Below are 14,473 nucleotides of genomic sequence, written 5' to 3' on the forward strand. Positions count from 1 at the left end.
CATCTCTAGAGGGAGCATAGATACCCAGATCAATTACATGGGAAATCTATTTGTAGGGTAATTGAAAAACTCCTGAAGGAGGGTCACCCAGACTTTATTGCCATGAAGTACTTGTAGGGTGATTTCTAGCATCTTGCGACCGCTCAGATTTGCTTGCTGAAATTTCAAGTTTTCAACGCTGTCCTCGATGGGAGATCATAAGCCTTTTCATTTTTTTCTGTATAATGATTTCCTTGTGACAGGAAACAATAAGGGCTCTGGTCATCTAGCAAGAGAGAGTCACCAACAATTGGCTGAGTTTAATGCCTAAACACGAACGCCGTAGCTACTGTGGCGGTCACAAAAGGCACGGGGCCTGTTGTAAACAGTGAACTCATCGCATCAGCCGTCACATATCGGCTATCATGAAAATAAAATTCTTTTCATTAATGTCTTGGCTCATATCGGTTAATCGGCTAGATCAAGCTGTAATGTCCAATATGTAGCGATACAGCCTTAACCAGGTCCGTGGAGGCCGAATTCTCCCAGAACGTTGCATTTGAGTGGCGTAACGATATGTATGAACCGATAAGGTATGCGAGTTTAACAACATCCAGCACAGCCACATAAACTACATGGAAGTCGCTGGTCAGATGTTTGATTAAACAAAAAAGCTTCGAATGGTCGAAAAGAGAGGGGCTCGCTCTTCTGGTAAACCATGGATTTCATTCTGGCGCTCCTGACCCATCAGATCTTCAAATTTAAAGTTCAAAGATTCAAAGTCTACTTTCAAGGATTTACCAACGGGGAAACTGCTAGCTTTAAGGCTGCAATTACGTCCCCTGGTCATGTGTTGAGACAGCTGAAGAACAGTTAGACTTATGGCTTTAGAAACTTTCAAACATGTGCCAAACTATACTCAAGCACGTGTTTGCAGGTAATCAGGTTTTTTCCCTCCAGGGTGAACGCCAGCCACATTGTAAACCATGTCACACAACATACACAATTTCATCCTTTTTACTCCGAGATCAGAAACCAAGTCAAGATCTCAGTATTTAAGCACACAGAGAACTTGGTTATGCAAATTGGATTCCACTGAAATCATGTACATCTCCTTGCAATAAGAACAAATAAGCAATGTATGCACCACCAATGTCGGTTGACTAATTGAATTTAGATAAAATCAAATGTATTTTGTATCACCAATGTTGGTGGATTACTTTCAATAAAGAACAAGGGAAGCTCCCCCCCGTTTCCTTCTTTGGAGAGGTAAAAGTTCCTTTTTCATGGAAGAACAGTGAAGTCTAGAGAGTGGAATGCATGCTATGCCTCCTTGTAAGGCAGCTCACATGCAACAGATGATCCTTTCGACTTGTAATGTCCGAGCACTTCAGCAACAGTTTTGCAGCGGCATTGATTCCCTGGTCGTATTACATCGCCATACACTGCCATCTCAATTATATCCAGCTCCTTATCTGCATTCACACTTCACAGTCAGTTTTAGATAAACACTTCACTCAACAGCTCTGCAAGACTAAGGGAACAAAAATTATTGTCAAAGAGTGCAAAAAGCGGAACATCTCAGTTACTAATACAAAATCGATCATAATGTCAAATATGGACATTGGACAGGACTAGTGCAAACATTATATGAGATTATATGGAAGCAAATGAAAGTGGACTGTGTAAGGAAAGGGCTTAAGGCTGTGAAAGAAACCAATGTATAAGCTGCAATAATTTGTTCGGACTACTGTTCACATAAGGTAGGGCTGCATCTTCTACCAGAACTTCTGAAAATTTATTTTCCCCAAGAAGGCCCTAAAAACTGGACATCCGTACCATCAAAGGAATGACTAGACTTCAGAATAAAACCAGGTAAGGTCAACCAACCGTCATGTTGATGCAAGAATTCTATGATACTCGTGAAAAAGGCCACAATTCAACTATCTTCAATGATATCCTGACTGACATGATGAAACAAAACACTGTACTGTGTTATCATGAAGCTTTCGTGTGCCTGTGTGAATATCTATAACTGATTATTCAGGGAAACATGTGTGCTTGCATGCAAGCATGCACATAGAATGAAGCAGTACGTATCCTCACAAACATTCCATGCTAAGAGGAAAAGGGAAGCTTAAATGTTTCTCCTTACAAAATTGCATCTGGAACTGGAATTGCAAAATTTATTATTATGTGGCCGAAGAATCAGGTTGAGGAAGGAAATAGAAGTCCCGTCCAATGATGAAGGCAACCAAGATGCAAAACGTGCTTCTTATTTTCTGTATGTGTACTCAAGAAAAGATTATGATTTGCTATCTAAAAAAATGTCTCCATAAAACCCATCTTTTCCAAAGAATATACTACTCCCATCATACTCATTTTATAAAGCAAAGCACCTAAATGTAGAGAAAACTAATGAGTTCCTTTTCTGAATTGAAAAACATGATACTACCATATCTATGGAATATACTAAGGAATTTGAAATTCACAAAATATCAAAAGAAAAAGGTAACCAATCTGCTCATTATAGCGGCCGATTGTGAAAGAGAAGAAGGTTGGGCCACACTGTCCTAGTTTGGGAACCTCTACATAAACATATTGATACTGTCACATACCCCCATAAAAAGGAGACCATATTTCCATCAAAGGCTGTTTAATCTTGGCTAAATCCTGTCTAACACTGTATAGAACACTTCTAGAAAAATCAAGATTTCTGTGTTTAAGCTGATAATTGTAATATATTAATACAAAATGAAGCAACCAATGTGGAGAGCATACATAAAGCAAGAAGCTGGTACAAAGATGTTGACTTCAAAACAAGGAGGTTTAATGGTCTGAAAATTTATTAACATACTAAAAGTCTCAAAACCAAAGGGATTTTTTTTTTTTTTTTCAAAGAAGAAGAAGAAGAAGAAGAATAAAGACTTGAGCAATAGGTTATAACCGCAGCTTGCTTCTGCTACAACAAAAGATCATTCTTTTCTACTGAAAGCATGGCAGGGGAAATATCATCAGCCACATATAAAGAGCCACAAGAGCCTACTTAGTCCTCAATTCAGCACCAGTAAGGCCCTAAAAGCTCCAGGCACATGAGGGATGATGGACAACAAAGTCAGCTCCTAGAGGACTCAAACAGGATTGAAGCTCATTGTACTGTGAACACATGAAGCCATGTAAAAGTAATGCAATGCAACTTGGCTCAGATAATGAGGCCCAGTTCATACTAGAACAGGTCACGCCCTAATAAAAGGTTTAGTGATACCAGATGCCGATAGAGTAGTCATTCACATGTTCCCTACCCTAGTTCCAAAAATTAAACATATAGCGTTAGCAAGCAAAGTCCAGAAGTAAACATCTATTCATGTACGTAGTTATATCGTTATATCCACCACATCGTTCAAGAAAATTAGCCAAGCATCAGTCTGTAGACAAGTCCAAGAAAGTTCAACCAAAATGGTGCAACATGTTAATTATCTTGTTGCACTTGAAAATATATTCTTCAAATTTGTTTACTTTTATAGCATCCCTTCCAAATTCAATATCTACTTAAGTCGTCTTCACAAGAGCTCTTTGTCAAACTATCAGAAATAAATCAGATATTATACATGAAAGAACAAACCAATGAGCCGTCTACTTCTTGAATCAGTAGCTTTGTCTATAACCAGCAATGATCTCGAGCGGTTTGTCCATAACCAGAAATGATGTCGAGTAAAATGATCAACTAGAAGAACCTAAAGTCAGAATCCCAGACCAATCAATTCCCAACTATTCCACTTACAAAGAAGCAGACAGTTACGTTGTTCAAGTAATGATCATAAGTGGCTTCCACTCTTTTTCTCAAGCACGAGCGGACCAAAATCTCAAACATGACACTAACAAATAGCCAAAAGCAATTACCGTATTATCCCAACCCAACCCAGGGTAGGAAAACCATCAACCAGATTGTTCTATTTCAACCTCTAAAAAAGTTATACTAGTTAACCATAGAACATACAACTACAACTAAAAGAACCCGATTTTCCAATCAACCAAACAACAAAACCAACAAACCAAAACAAGAAACAAGTTTGTTATCAAAATGGGTACCTGTAAATTTGATGTCACATGAGTACTGTTCCAGTTCCGTCTTCCCCATTCCATCCTTGTTTGATTTGAGTCTATTGACCCTCGACTGGAGAATCTGGCAATTCTCTATCGTCGACTCTCCACCTTCGGCACCAAAAAGTAGAGGAGGAAAAAAGAAGAAACCAACAATAGCAGAGCATGAACAAGCCGATTTTAATAGAAAGCCAACAAGACAAGCTATGGGTATTCGATCATTCTCTATTTGTTGATCCCTTGATTACCTTTGGAGTAAGGGATGATGTGGTCATACTCGTAGCAGAGGCAGCCTAGGCAGTTCCAGAATCGTTTGCAGACAATGTTACCGGCGGCGTCCTTGCGCCACCGCTCTGGGTGGCGCCCGGGCACCACGTCCGCCTTGTCCCAACATTGGTTCTTCACCTTCTGGTCAAAGAATCTAGGCCTCTCCCTCCCAGCGTTGTTTGTGTCGGGACTTCCGGGGCTGCCGCTCATACCCGGTTCCGCCTCTCTCTCTCCCTCTGCCTCTGTCTCTGGCCAACACGCAGGCGCCGAAAATGGACACGGGTACATATAAAGGTGCAAAATTTGCTGTCAAGAAGCCACCAGGGGGCAAAAATTGCTGATAAGCAATCACCTGGGGTAAAAACCGCAATAATTACAAGCGTATGGTAACTTTATTTATGAACATGTAAGTCTGCACACACACAAAACACAACTAAAATCTAAACAAGTTATAAAGGTTCATGTTAACTCTTCCCGTAATCAGATCATAAACCGTCCTTGGTGTCCTGATATGCATACATATACTCATAGTGATCATAGACAGATCTTTTATATATGCTTGGGAATTCCTCCACTCCATCTTTTTCCTTCTTTCTGTTGTTGATACTTCTTTTCTTACGCATGTTCTCCGTATTTTCTAAGTTTCTAATGAGTTGTAAAGAGTTAGATGAGTTTGGAATTATACCCATTTACTGATGACTCCGAGTGGTTTTTATATATACCCTCTTGGTTGAATATTTTATTCCTAAAGAATATAATTTTACATATTGCATCTATCAACCTGAGGTGGGTGCAAATCAACAAGGCTGGGGTTATTTAAATGTTCCTTTTTTCTTATAATCTTAGGCATGAGTATCGATACATACATTTAAATAAGTTTTTAGAAATATACTCCAATGTAAAGATGCAGGACCTCGGTTATGATCTCGAGTTAACCTTGTCTCTTTCTCATTGAAAACCAAACATTAACTGAAGTCTTTTAGATCTAAAGTGAGGATGGAAATGAAATGTTCTTGAGCTTAAGGTACAGTTCTTTGTATCATGCCTCTGCAACTCGTTCAAAAAGAGCTGCACTTGGAGCTTAAAAGAGCTCTCCTCTTTATTCGGTGCATGTCAGCAGTGTTGTTCAGAATTGTATCGGTGCCGTACCGCTTTGCTCACATATACGTGATATCAACTGAGACGTGTGAAATGGTTGTATATTGGCCTGTATTGTCCTATTTTTCTATTTTATGAAAATAAAAATAAAATTATTTATTGCGGATCCTAAGATAAAAACAAAGGATAGAAAAACCTGCACCGACTGATGCACGGCGGCCGCTGCCTATGCTTGTCTTCTTCTGGTGGGTCTTTCTACACATTCTATCTCTTTTGTTAGCTTATGCTCTCCATAACTTGATGGACAGTAATGGCGTACTCATAATGAAGCCTTTTTCATGGTCTTGCGGTGGATTCTTGGCTCCTTGCCATCGCATTAAGTGTAATGCTGCTCCTTCGCTCAAAGGTACTCTTCACCCATTTGGGGGTACTCTTTCTACACCTCCCGTCTCTTTTGTAAGCTTATGCTTTCTGGTTGGCTTCTTTTTCCCTTTTCTATACATTGCCCTCTCAACCTCATGGTGAATCTTTGCTGCACTGCTTCTTTGGCTAAGGGTACTCTTAACCAACCTAAGGGTCATCTTTCTACACCTCATGTTTTCTCTCTCTGCCTTGCTTCTTTGTCCCCTTTCTATGCCTTGCCCTCTTAACTTATGCAGCACATTTTTTTTTGCAATGTCAATAGATGTGTTTTTCTTTCTCTCTCTCTCTGGCGTTTAATGTCATGTGCCTCAGAGTTTGCGGAACGCTGTCTAGGAATTAGGAAATGAGGTGTTAATACACTTTCTTTTCTTCTTCAGTTGATAGGAAGCGGTGCGTCACATGGATGTTGATGCGCGAGAGCCAAACAGATGGCTTCAATCGTCAGGGACGAGCCATCGATTCAAACGAAAGTGAAAAATGTGTAAAAGAGAAAGAGAATAACTTATTGCTGTCTATATAATCACGAGGACCTTCATAAAGAAGTCATCCGACCAACATTAAGAAACTAAGATTCGCACACCGCTTCCACACTCCGTCTCCGAAAACCTCGACTGAACACACTCAAATTAATTAATTTCTTTAGAGAATTGCACTTCCCGTTATCAAGAGAAAAATGGAAAACTAATGAAACAAAAAAAAAGTATCATAAAAAGATGGCATGTTTTGGAGGAGTAAAATATCAGCTGCTGTCTTCGAAGCCGTGCAGCAGCTCAAGCACTTGGTCCTCAGTCGGTAGGGATGGGATCGCCCCCTTCTTCGTAGTTGTGACCGCTCCACATACGTTGGCAAATGCAAGTGCTTTCCTAAGCCTCTTCTCGTCCTGCAACTCACAAAAAGGTTTCTCTGAGTTTCCTCCTCCCAATATCCAATTGGAAAGCAAATAATTGGAGAGATGTTTAGTAGAACAGACAGGCATAGCCTGTTGATGACTCGAAGTTGAATTACATTTGGTTAGAAGAAGGAAATCCAACTTAGATCGGCAGATGGATTCAAATACGTTAAAAGATGCCCTTGCCAGATCGAGTGTGTATGTTCAATTTCAAGAATACTTGAATTCGTTACAGCTAAAAAAATTGAACGTCAGCACCGCATGGTTTACCACGATATCTCAATCTTTTTCAACGATATTTGGGCTATTACAACCAAAAAATTTAATGTGCTGTGTATTGAAGCGTGTACCACCCGCTTAGAATGGGTGCGGTGTTGGTGTTGGACATGAACCCGCAGGCATGAGGCCGAATCAGTCATGCTCGAAGAACACTGGCCATCAGAAACAGACTAATGGCTACCCCAATTCCCTGTGAGGGAAGAGAGCTCTGCAAGCAATTGGGCTACTGCTAGCCCCGTGCTTGCAAGTGACTAATTGGTCAGGCCACCAGCCTTGCTACATACCGACCGCTTTGTTTTAATTGCAAGAGGACCATATACATCCATTGAAAAATAATAATAAGCGATCAAATCATGGGCTGGAATTGTTACCTTCAAGAGGGAATCGTCCTGGCTTATTTGTTTCAGCAGCGCACCTACGAAGGCATCCCCGGCGCCGGTCGTGTCCACTGCTGTCACCTTCACGCTTTTGACTGCTCCTCGGCAATGCTGCAGTTGCCCACAGAGATTATTTTCACGCAGGAAAAGGCTTGAATAAATGTTGCATAATTTGATAAAGATTGAGACAAAAAGTACACATGTTTTCAAGTTTTAGTTTGCCGATAACCATAGAACACCAGCTGTTTAAATTAAATGAGAAGCGGGAATGAAGCAATCACCTTGGTGTAGTACTTGCATCCCTTATCCCCAAGGGTGACGACTAGGAGCTTCAAGTCCTTGTGCCATAGGGACAAGGCCACCTTATCTTCCAGCGATCCGTCTCCTGTCAAGAACTCCAGCTCGACGTCGCTCACCTTGATGATTTCTGATTCCTCCCATATGCTGAAGATCATTTTGCGGGCGTCATCGGGAGACCGCCACAGCGGCAGACGGAGGTTGGGGTCGAAGGAGAGCAGCGCACCGGCTTTCTTGGCCACAGCCATGGCCCGCAGGTGCGCCGACCTACATGGCTCCGATATCAGGCTTATGGAGCCGTAATGAAATATCTTAGACTGTTGAAAACAACAAAATCAAAACTCAGGTTCCACCAAAAGGAATCAATTTTAAGAGCATGGCGCCGAATTCTCCATATCAATACTGGTTTAGACGCTAGGGAGAACCGTCTTAGGAGTCCAGGCTCAGGGGAGGCTATTAAATATTGAAAGCAGCATTTGACATTTCGTTAATTTGAAACTATGCAACTTTTCTACAAAAACATTAGCAGAAACAGCCATGTGCGCGACAATTTTTTGGGAAAAAAAAAATTCATACCTTCTGAATATTCAAATTCTTAGAAACGCTACGGGCATCACACTTTCGATCACCCAAATGCCATCAAAACAACACTAACGAAATAATGAAACTTAGTAAAGCGTCCATCATTGACATGAGAAGTAATATGATATGCGTTCAGCTAAGGCATCTCGTTGTCCCATCCAGACCAAATAAAAGAGAATGAAGCCGATGAACGGATGCATCTCGGCTTTACAAACTAACCACCAAATGACCAAATCATACTTTTCTGCAAAAAAATAGTTTGATGTTAACTACGGGCAGACCGTCGCCCATGAAACATCACTCAAAACTCGGCGACCTGAAAGCGGAAAGCCCTAAATAGGATCCAATGCACTCCGAGGAGCCTTCTGATTTCAACTAGGAGCGAGAGCAGTACGACTGTATCGATTTTCCATGGGGAGACGAAGCCAGAAACCGACCGGGAAAGGGAAAGAACGACGGCTTCGTCCCGTCCTCCTTCCCCCCACCCACAACCCTGTGCGGACGTACAGGGAACCAGCGGCAGCGTCCCTTGCCGCACGCGCGGTGGACTCTCAGCCAGACAAACGCGTCTAATGCGGATCCCCGACACGGGCACGTGACCCGCAACTCCGAATCCACCAACTTTCCCTGCAACAGGGCAGGGCTTCCTCCCCTTATTAAGGACCAAGGAAATGACATTTCTGGCCCTATAGTTTCACCTTTCCCGGGCGGAGAGAACGAAAGAGATTTGGATCTCCGAGAATTATGTACGGGCGGACCCACCTGGTGGAGGAGCGGCAGGTCGAGCTCGTCCGGCGTGAGGAGCATGTCCGCGCTGGGGTTCCGGTAGAACATGAACTCCCGCTCCCCGTCGGCCCGGAGCGTCACGAAGGCGAGGGCCGTCCGGGCGTTCCCGTCGAACCGCACTCCCCGATCGTCGACGCCGTTCTCCCTGAGGATCCCCGCCAGCATCCGCCCGAACTCGTCGTCCCCGAGCTTGCCGATGAAGGCCGAGCACCCTCCGAGCCTCTTCACCGCGATCGCCACGTTTGCGGGGGCGCCGCCGGCCTTCTTGAGGAATCCCGGCGCATCCGCCAGCGACACCCCGGCCTCCGTCGGGACGAAATCGATCAGCATCTCGCCGAAGCTCGCCACCAGCCCCGCCTTGCCCCCTGCCGCCGCCATCAATCCGCGCCCCTCGGCCTTCGATCCCCGGAATTCAGACGTCTAAAGATCGACGAAATAGGGTCTTGGAGACAGAGAGAGGGTGCCCCGATGGTGAAGGGATGGCCGAGGAAAACGGGAAATGGAAGGCGGAGAGAAAAATCTTGTTCTTGTAGGAAGAGAGAGGGTCCGAACGCGTGAACCCAGAGAGTCGCCGCTTGCTGGCGGGTGGCGTCTGCGTCTGCGGCTGCGTCCACAAGATTCCCCTGTAAAGCGAGACGTGTCAAAATCGAACCGCGAAAATTCTGCGCGGATAACAAATTTGACCCGATTGACTCATCTGCCCTTCCAAACTCCGGAAAGTACATCCAGATCACCAAGGCTATGGACCCGACCCGATCCGCTTCGCAGGTGATGAATCACACCTGACATGGATTCAGGCGTTGTTTGATGGGGGGACGACTGACGAGACCAGGAATCTCGGGTCTGGCGGCCACTAAATCGGATCCAGCACGGAGAATAGTCAACCTCCTCTCTTACATTGTAAGTTCTAGGCCGCAAACCTTGTCGATTGGACGATTTCCGACTCGTTTATTGGGTTTGGATCTCTCCTAAATGACAAAAAGTCACCGGTGAAAATTGTCTTCCTCTTTCTTTTCCTTCTCGAGTCAAAAACCAGATTCCTGTCTTACCACAAACCGTGGACACCGACAGATGGATTTGGATCCCCCGGACAAGGTTTAACTTAAAAGATGCAAAGTTGGAACAACGCGTTAGATCGCCCTCCACTACGGTGACGGTGAGTTCGATGTATTATATATTACTTTATGTGACATTCCTTTCCTGACATTGGTGACGGAAAATCTGGGACAAATTCCTTTATTGTGTTAAACTTAAGATCCACATTTTAAATCCTTACTTTACTTAAATTGGATTTCATAGATCTCGAATTTTGAGGACCTTGGGGGGAATAAATCATTTGTCACCCAAACATTTTTCTAAAGAGATCCGTGGCCACGTCATTCTCTTTTGAGAGATCGAGAGAAAGCATGTGGAAAGTGGTCTTCAGTTGAAACTGAATCTTTTAATTAATTTTCATATTTATATAATCCGGCACATTTGAATTCTTCTATAATAAATATGCGCGTGTGCGTGTGCTTTTTTTGTCCAAGACCTTTCCATTTTTGTATTTATTGAAATTAAAAGGGGATGTGACGCGATTGATACCTGCATATTTATTATTTTAATTATTGAAGAGCATGGATTTCGCGTTAGCAATGACGGAAGCTTTTTGTTTTCGTTGCCAAATTTCCTTCGTTAAAAACAATATAAAGGCGTTGAAAGTTTTGTGTAATATAATTGGCAACAACTCGAACTTGAGCGAATCACCGAATGTTATTTAAAATCCATGACAGGTGGGAAGAGGGAAAATAGAAAAAAGTACAGGTGGTAAGAAAAAAAAAATCGCAACCTCGCTATCTCTTTATTTTGTTATAATTGCCTGAGCTTGAGTATTGTTTTGTATTTGTCACTCAAACAAATCAAGTTTTCAAAACTTATTTAAAATTTTATTTTTCACAAAACCAAATTTTCATAAAATTGGGTCAAATAAGAATACTGTCATCCAAACACTCTCAAGATCCTGAAGTTCCATATAATGGAAATCATGTATTAGATTAAGTAGTTGGACGCATATATATTTCAGAAGTTCGTGTTTGAGACGCTGTGTTCTCAAACACGGTCCATGACTTATAAATATGATACTTCTACTTTGCACACTAAACCACAATGCTAGGTAATTGATACGGTTTTCAAAAACTTTATATATATATATATATAAACTCCAATGGAAATTACAATGTGCGGCGACGGGATGAACATAGCTTGTCAATACATTTTTGTATTGAATAAAGAAGAGCCAACATGTAGCTCCTTAATACATTTTAAGTTAATTTTATGTAGAATGAGAAGATAAATGAGCTTGCCGGTCAAACCGCATGAACTTGTGGAACAAAGCATGTTCGAACTCGTTCATATGCATTAATTTATTTTAATTGCGTGAAGTCAGCTTCGTTCGTCAGGATTTGACATCAGTTAATTTTGATAACACAAGTAAACGGCCAAAAGGAACTAAAACAAATCAATCTTAAGTTCTAACGATAATGTCATCAATGGTGCAAGTTATGAGTTGACATCGATTATGTATGTTGGATAGAGTAAGCCTGTGTCGTTTATAAAAGCCTTTTAAAACACAGCTGTCCCATCACAAGTTTGAACCTTCATATAAAAAGAATTTAGTTTTTTGACATTGTTTTTAATAGAAAATTTTTAGTATGCAACTAACAAAAAACAATAGACTGATTGGGCTGGTGGGTCAGGCCCGGTTGTGGCCAGTGAAAGCCCGGTCGTCAATTTGATTCACGTGGGCGCTACTTCTTTACACTGCAAACAATGAATGTGTTGCACTTTAGTTGATAGACATCCTACTTTTTTAAGTTGTTCTTGGACCTTGAAAGCAGGAATAATAGAGAGGGGTTTCGGCTTACTATACAACTAGTTCACACAACATCTAGTATACAGGATCAATAAGAGATGAACAATAGAAAATCAATTCGTCGTCAGTCTTCAAATGGTGGGTGGCTCTTTATATACAAGGATTTGAACTATCGATATACTATATGAGGCAGTTTGGCAATAGTAACAAATTGTTGTCCACTGGCAGATTCATAAAACATTGTAATAAAGTATTCAATGAATCCACATCAATTTTTTAAGGCAGATTTATGACACAGTAATAGTATGATACTGTTACCAAAGAGTCTCTATAAGATATCATAACTTGTCAACAAAAGTAAATTAAGATTCTTGAAACAGGAAGTTTCCTGCTGAATTTTACTAAAAGTCTAAAACAGGGTAATATAGATTTGATCCTGTGGGAAGGGGGGGGGGGAATCTAACATAGTGGGTCATAACTTATATCCCTCATTATGGTTCTTGCCCACTGCCTTAAGACTGATTTATTTTCTAAACCAGCAAACTGATTGGGTTGTTTACTTCCCATTGCTTCCATGGTCGACCCAGAGAAGACCATCCTTCATTGAAATTATGCTTTGATATCACACCAAGTTATAGGTAGAGGAAGAGGAAAAAACACACACACACATATCGAGAGTAATTGTTTCAATGATTTTTAGACTTATAGTTTTTGTAGTTGACAATTGGTTCCTTGGTTGAAGCCTTACAATTATACTCTAATTCATGAATATAAGTTGATTGGCAATTATAGGAAAGAATGAAACTGACACTTCCTCCCCGTTTTTGGAGTCTAGGAATGCTTCGACACTTGGGTGGGAAGTGAAACACTCATCAACTAAATGGCAGTGCATCTACCATTTGCAGTTTAAAGGAGTAATACCCATGAAATCAAACTGCAGCTTGAACTGTTATGTCTCTCAAAGCAAAAAGTAATTAATTAAGGTGGATGTATTTCATTGTTTATTCTAAAGCAGTTTATAGAGGTAGATATATCAGCACATTTATCTTTAGCGACATTATGTTTTACCTTGAGTTATGTTGATTGGAGAAGTGCCTTCATTTGTGATGATGGTGTGAATTTGTTGCATTGATTAAGGATCCACCTTGTTCATGGAAACATAAATAGTGCAAAGCAAGGGCAATAATCTAAATCCATGTGTGTTTACCTAACTACAATATATCTCCAATTTGTCAAGTGAAAGGAGGGAGAACTTCTTTTACAATGTCTATGAAGAGAAAATGAGTCCCTCCACCCCATTCACACTCTCTGTCTTTCCCTTAGTAAGGCCCTGTTTGATACACAAGAAGTTTTTTGCATGGTAAAATTATTAATGTACGAAAGGAAGAAGACTAGAGAGGTCCAACTTTTTTGCATGGGAAGTTTTTCCAAATTCAATGAAAAACACATGGTAACATTCCCTATGTTTGATGCTGTAGGAAAAAATTCCCCGTTGCATAGTGTTTTTTTTGTGCGTCAAACGGTGCCTAAGGAAGATAATAGATGACTACCCACATTTGTATCTTCTCTCTTTATTTGTTGGGCTTGCACAAGAGCGGGGCTGGTAGGGAGGAACTCCTCTGTCCATTTCCCTCACGTTTAGGAACCAATAATCCAAGTCAGGTCCATTATGGGGAAGCCTCCTTCAAAGTAACATTTGGCTTCACATGATGTGTAGAGACTTACCACATCCACATAATGCATTTTCATGTTTGAAATTCTCATACTCACGAATGAGTCATGTGACCCATAAGCTGGAAGGAAATGAAGCGTATTCCATATCATTTGTTTAACATAATAGCTTAACCTGCAAGAAATGAAACTGAATTTGCAAACCTCACGTACACAAAGGTTTTGTTGTTTCACAAATCAGATCTGTTCTATATGGATCATTGCATGGTCAATTCTTTACTATATAAAATGTGGAATCATGGCAGACTTAAGCCTCACTCTTGTGCTCAACTTTAACGATTGCGTCCAAAAGTTTTTGTTGTAGTAAATATCAATCATTATTAAATGAATTAGTTTTTCCTTACGGTTCTTGGTGTTGTCCTGAACATACCTCATTCAACTGCACAATTGTTGGCTCTCTGAGGCATGTTCAAAGTAGTACCATTAACTCATGACATAGATAGAGATCTAAGTCCGGGCTTAACATCAGATCCAGCTTATCACGGCTTAATGAATCAGCTATTGCCCTAGACATGCCTCATAGAACTAAATCATCCATAATTTTAAAATGCATGTTGAAGTAGCATACCAATCAAAAGATATATAGAATACGCCCCATTGCTTGAGCGAGAGCCAAAGACCCCTAAACTTTTACTCCTAGGGTCCAAGGCTGTACTACAGTCAATTTGGTACCACTCCCCACCTTATTAGCTTAGGAACATAACACGCACGAGAATCAAACTTATGTTAGAACTAACACTAGCCCAAAGCTAGGGGTGAACACGAGCCAAGTCGAGCTTGCGTTCAGCCAGCTCAAACTTGACTCGACTAATG

The 14,473-nt window shown here is 41.3% G+C and overlaps 2 protein-coding genes across 2 annotated transcripts; both read right to left on the reverse strand.

The window, feature by feature from the left end:
* Positions 1–978: 978 nt before the first annotated feature.
* Positions 979–4,623, reverse strand: LOC116250592 (uncharacterized). Its single transcript, XM_031624334.2, has 3 exons — positions 4,329–4,623; positions 4,069–4,191; positions 979–1,454 (listed from the first exon to the last, which is right to left on the reverse strand). The coding sequence occupies exons 1-3, from the start codon at positions 4,555–4,557 to the stop codon at positions 1,303–1,305; spliced, it is 504 nt and encodes a 167-aa protein (XP_031480194.1). The 5' UTR covers positions 4,558–4,623; the 3' UTR covers positions 979–1,302.
* A 1,727-nt stretch (positions 4,624–6,350) lies between these two features.
* On the reverse strand, positions 6,351–9,713 carry LOC116250591 (probable fructokinase-1). Its single transcript, XM_031624333.2, has 4 exons — positions 9,055–9,713; positions 7,695–8,027; positions 7,408–7,524; positions 6,351–6,748 (listed from the first exon to the last, which is right to left on the reverse strand). Exons 1-4 carry the CDS (start codon positions 9,454–9,456, stop codon positions 6,608–6,610), a joined length of 993 nt encoding a protein of 330 aa, XP_031480193.1. The 5' UTR covers positions 9,457–9,713; the 3' UTR covers positions 6,351–6,607.
* Between the last annotated feature and the right edge of the window lie 4,760 nt (positions 9,714–14,473).

This window comes from Nymphaea colorata, chromosome 3 (assembly GCF_008831285.2).
Source record: "Nymphaea colorata isolate Beijing-Zhang1983 chromosome 3, ASM883128v2, whole genome shotgun sequence".
Taxonomy (NCBI): Eukaryota; Viridiplantae; Streptophyta; class Magnoliopsida; order Nymphaeales; family Nymphaeaceae; genus Nymphaea; species Nymphaea colorata.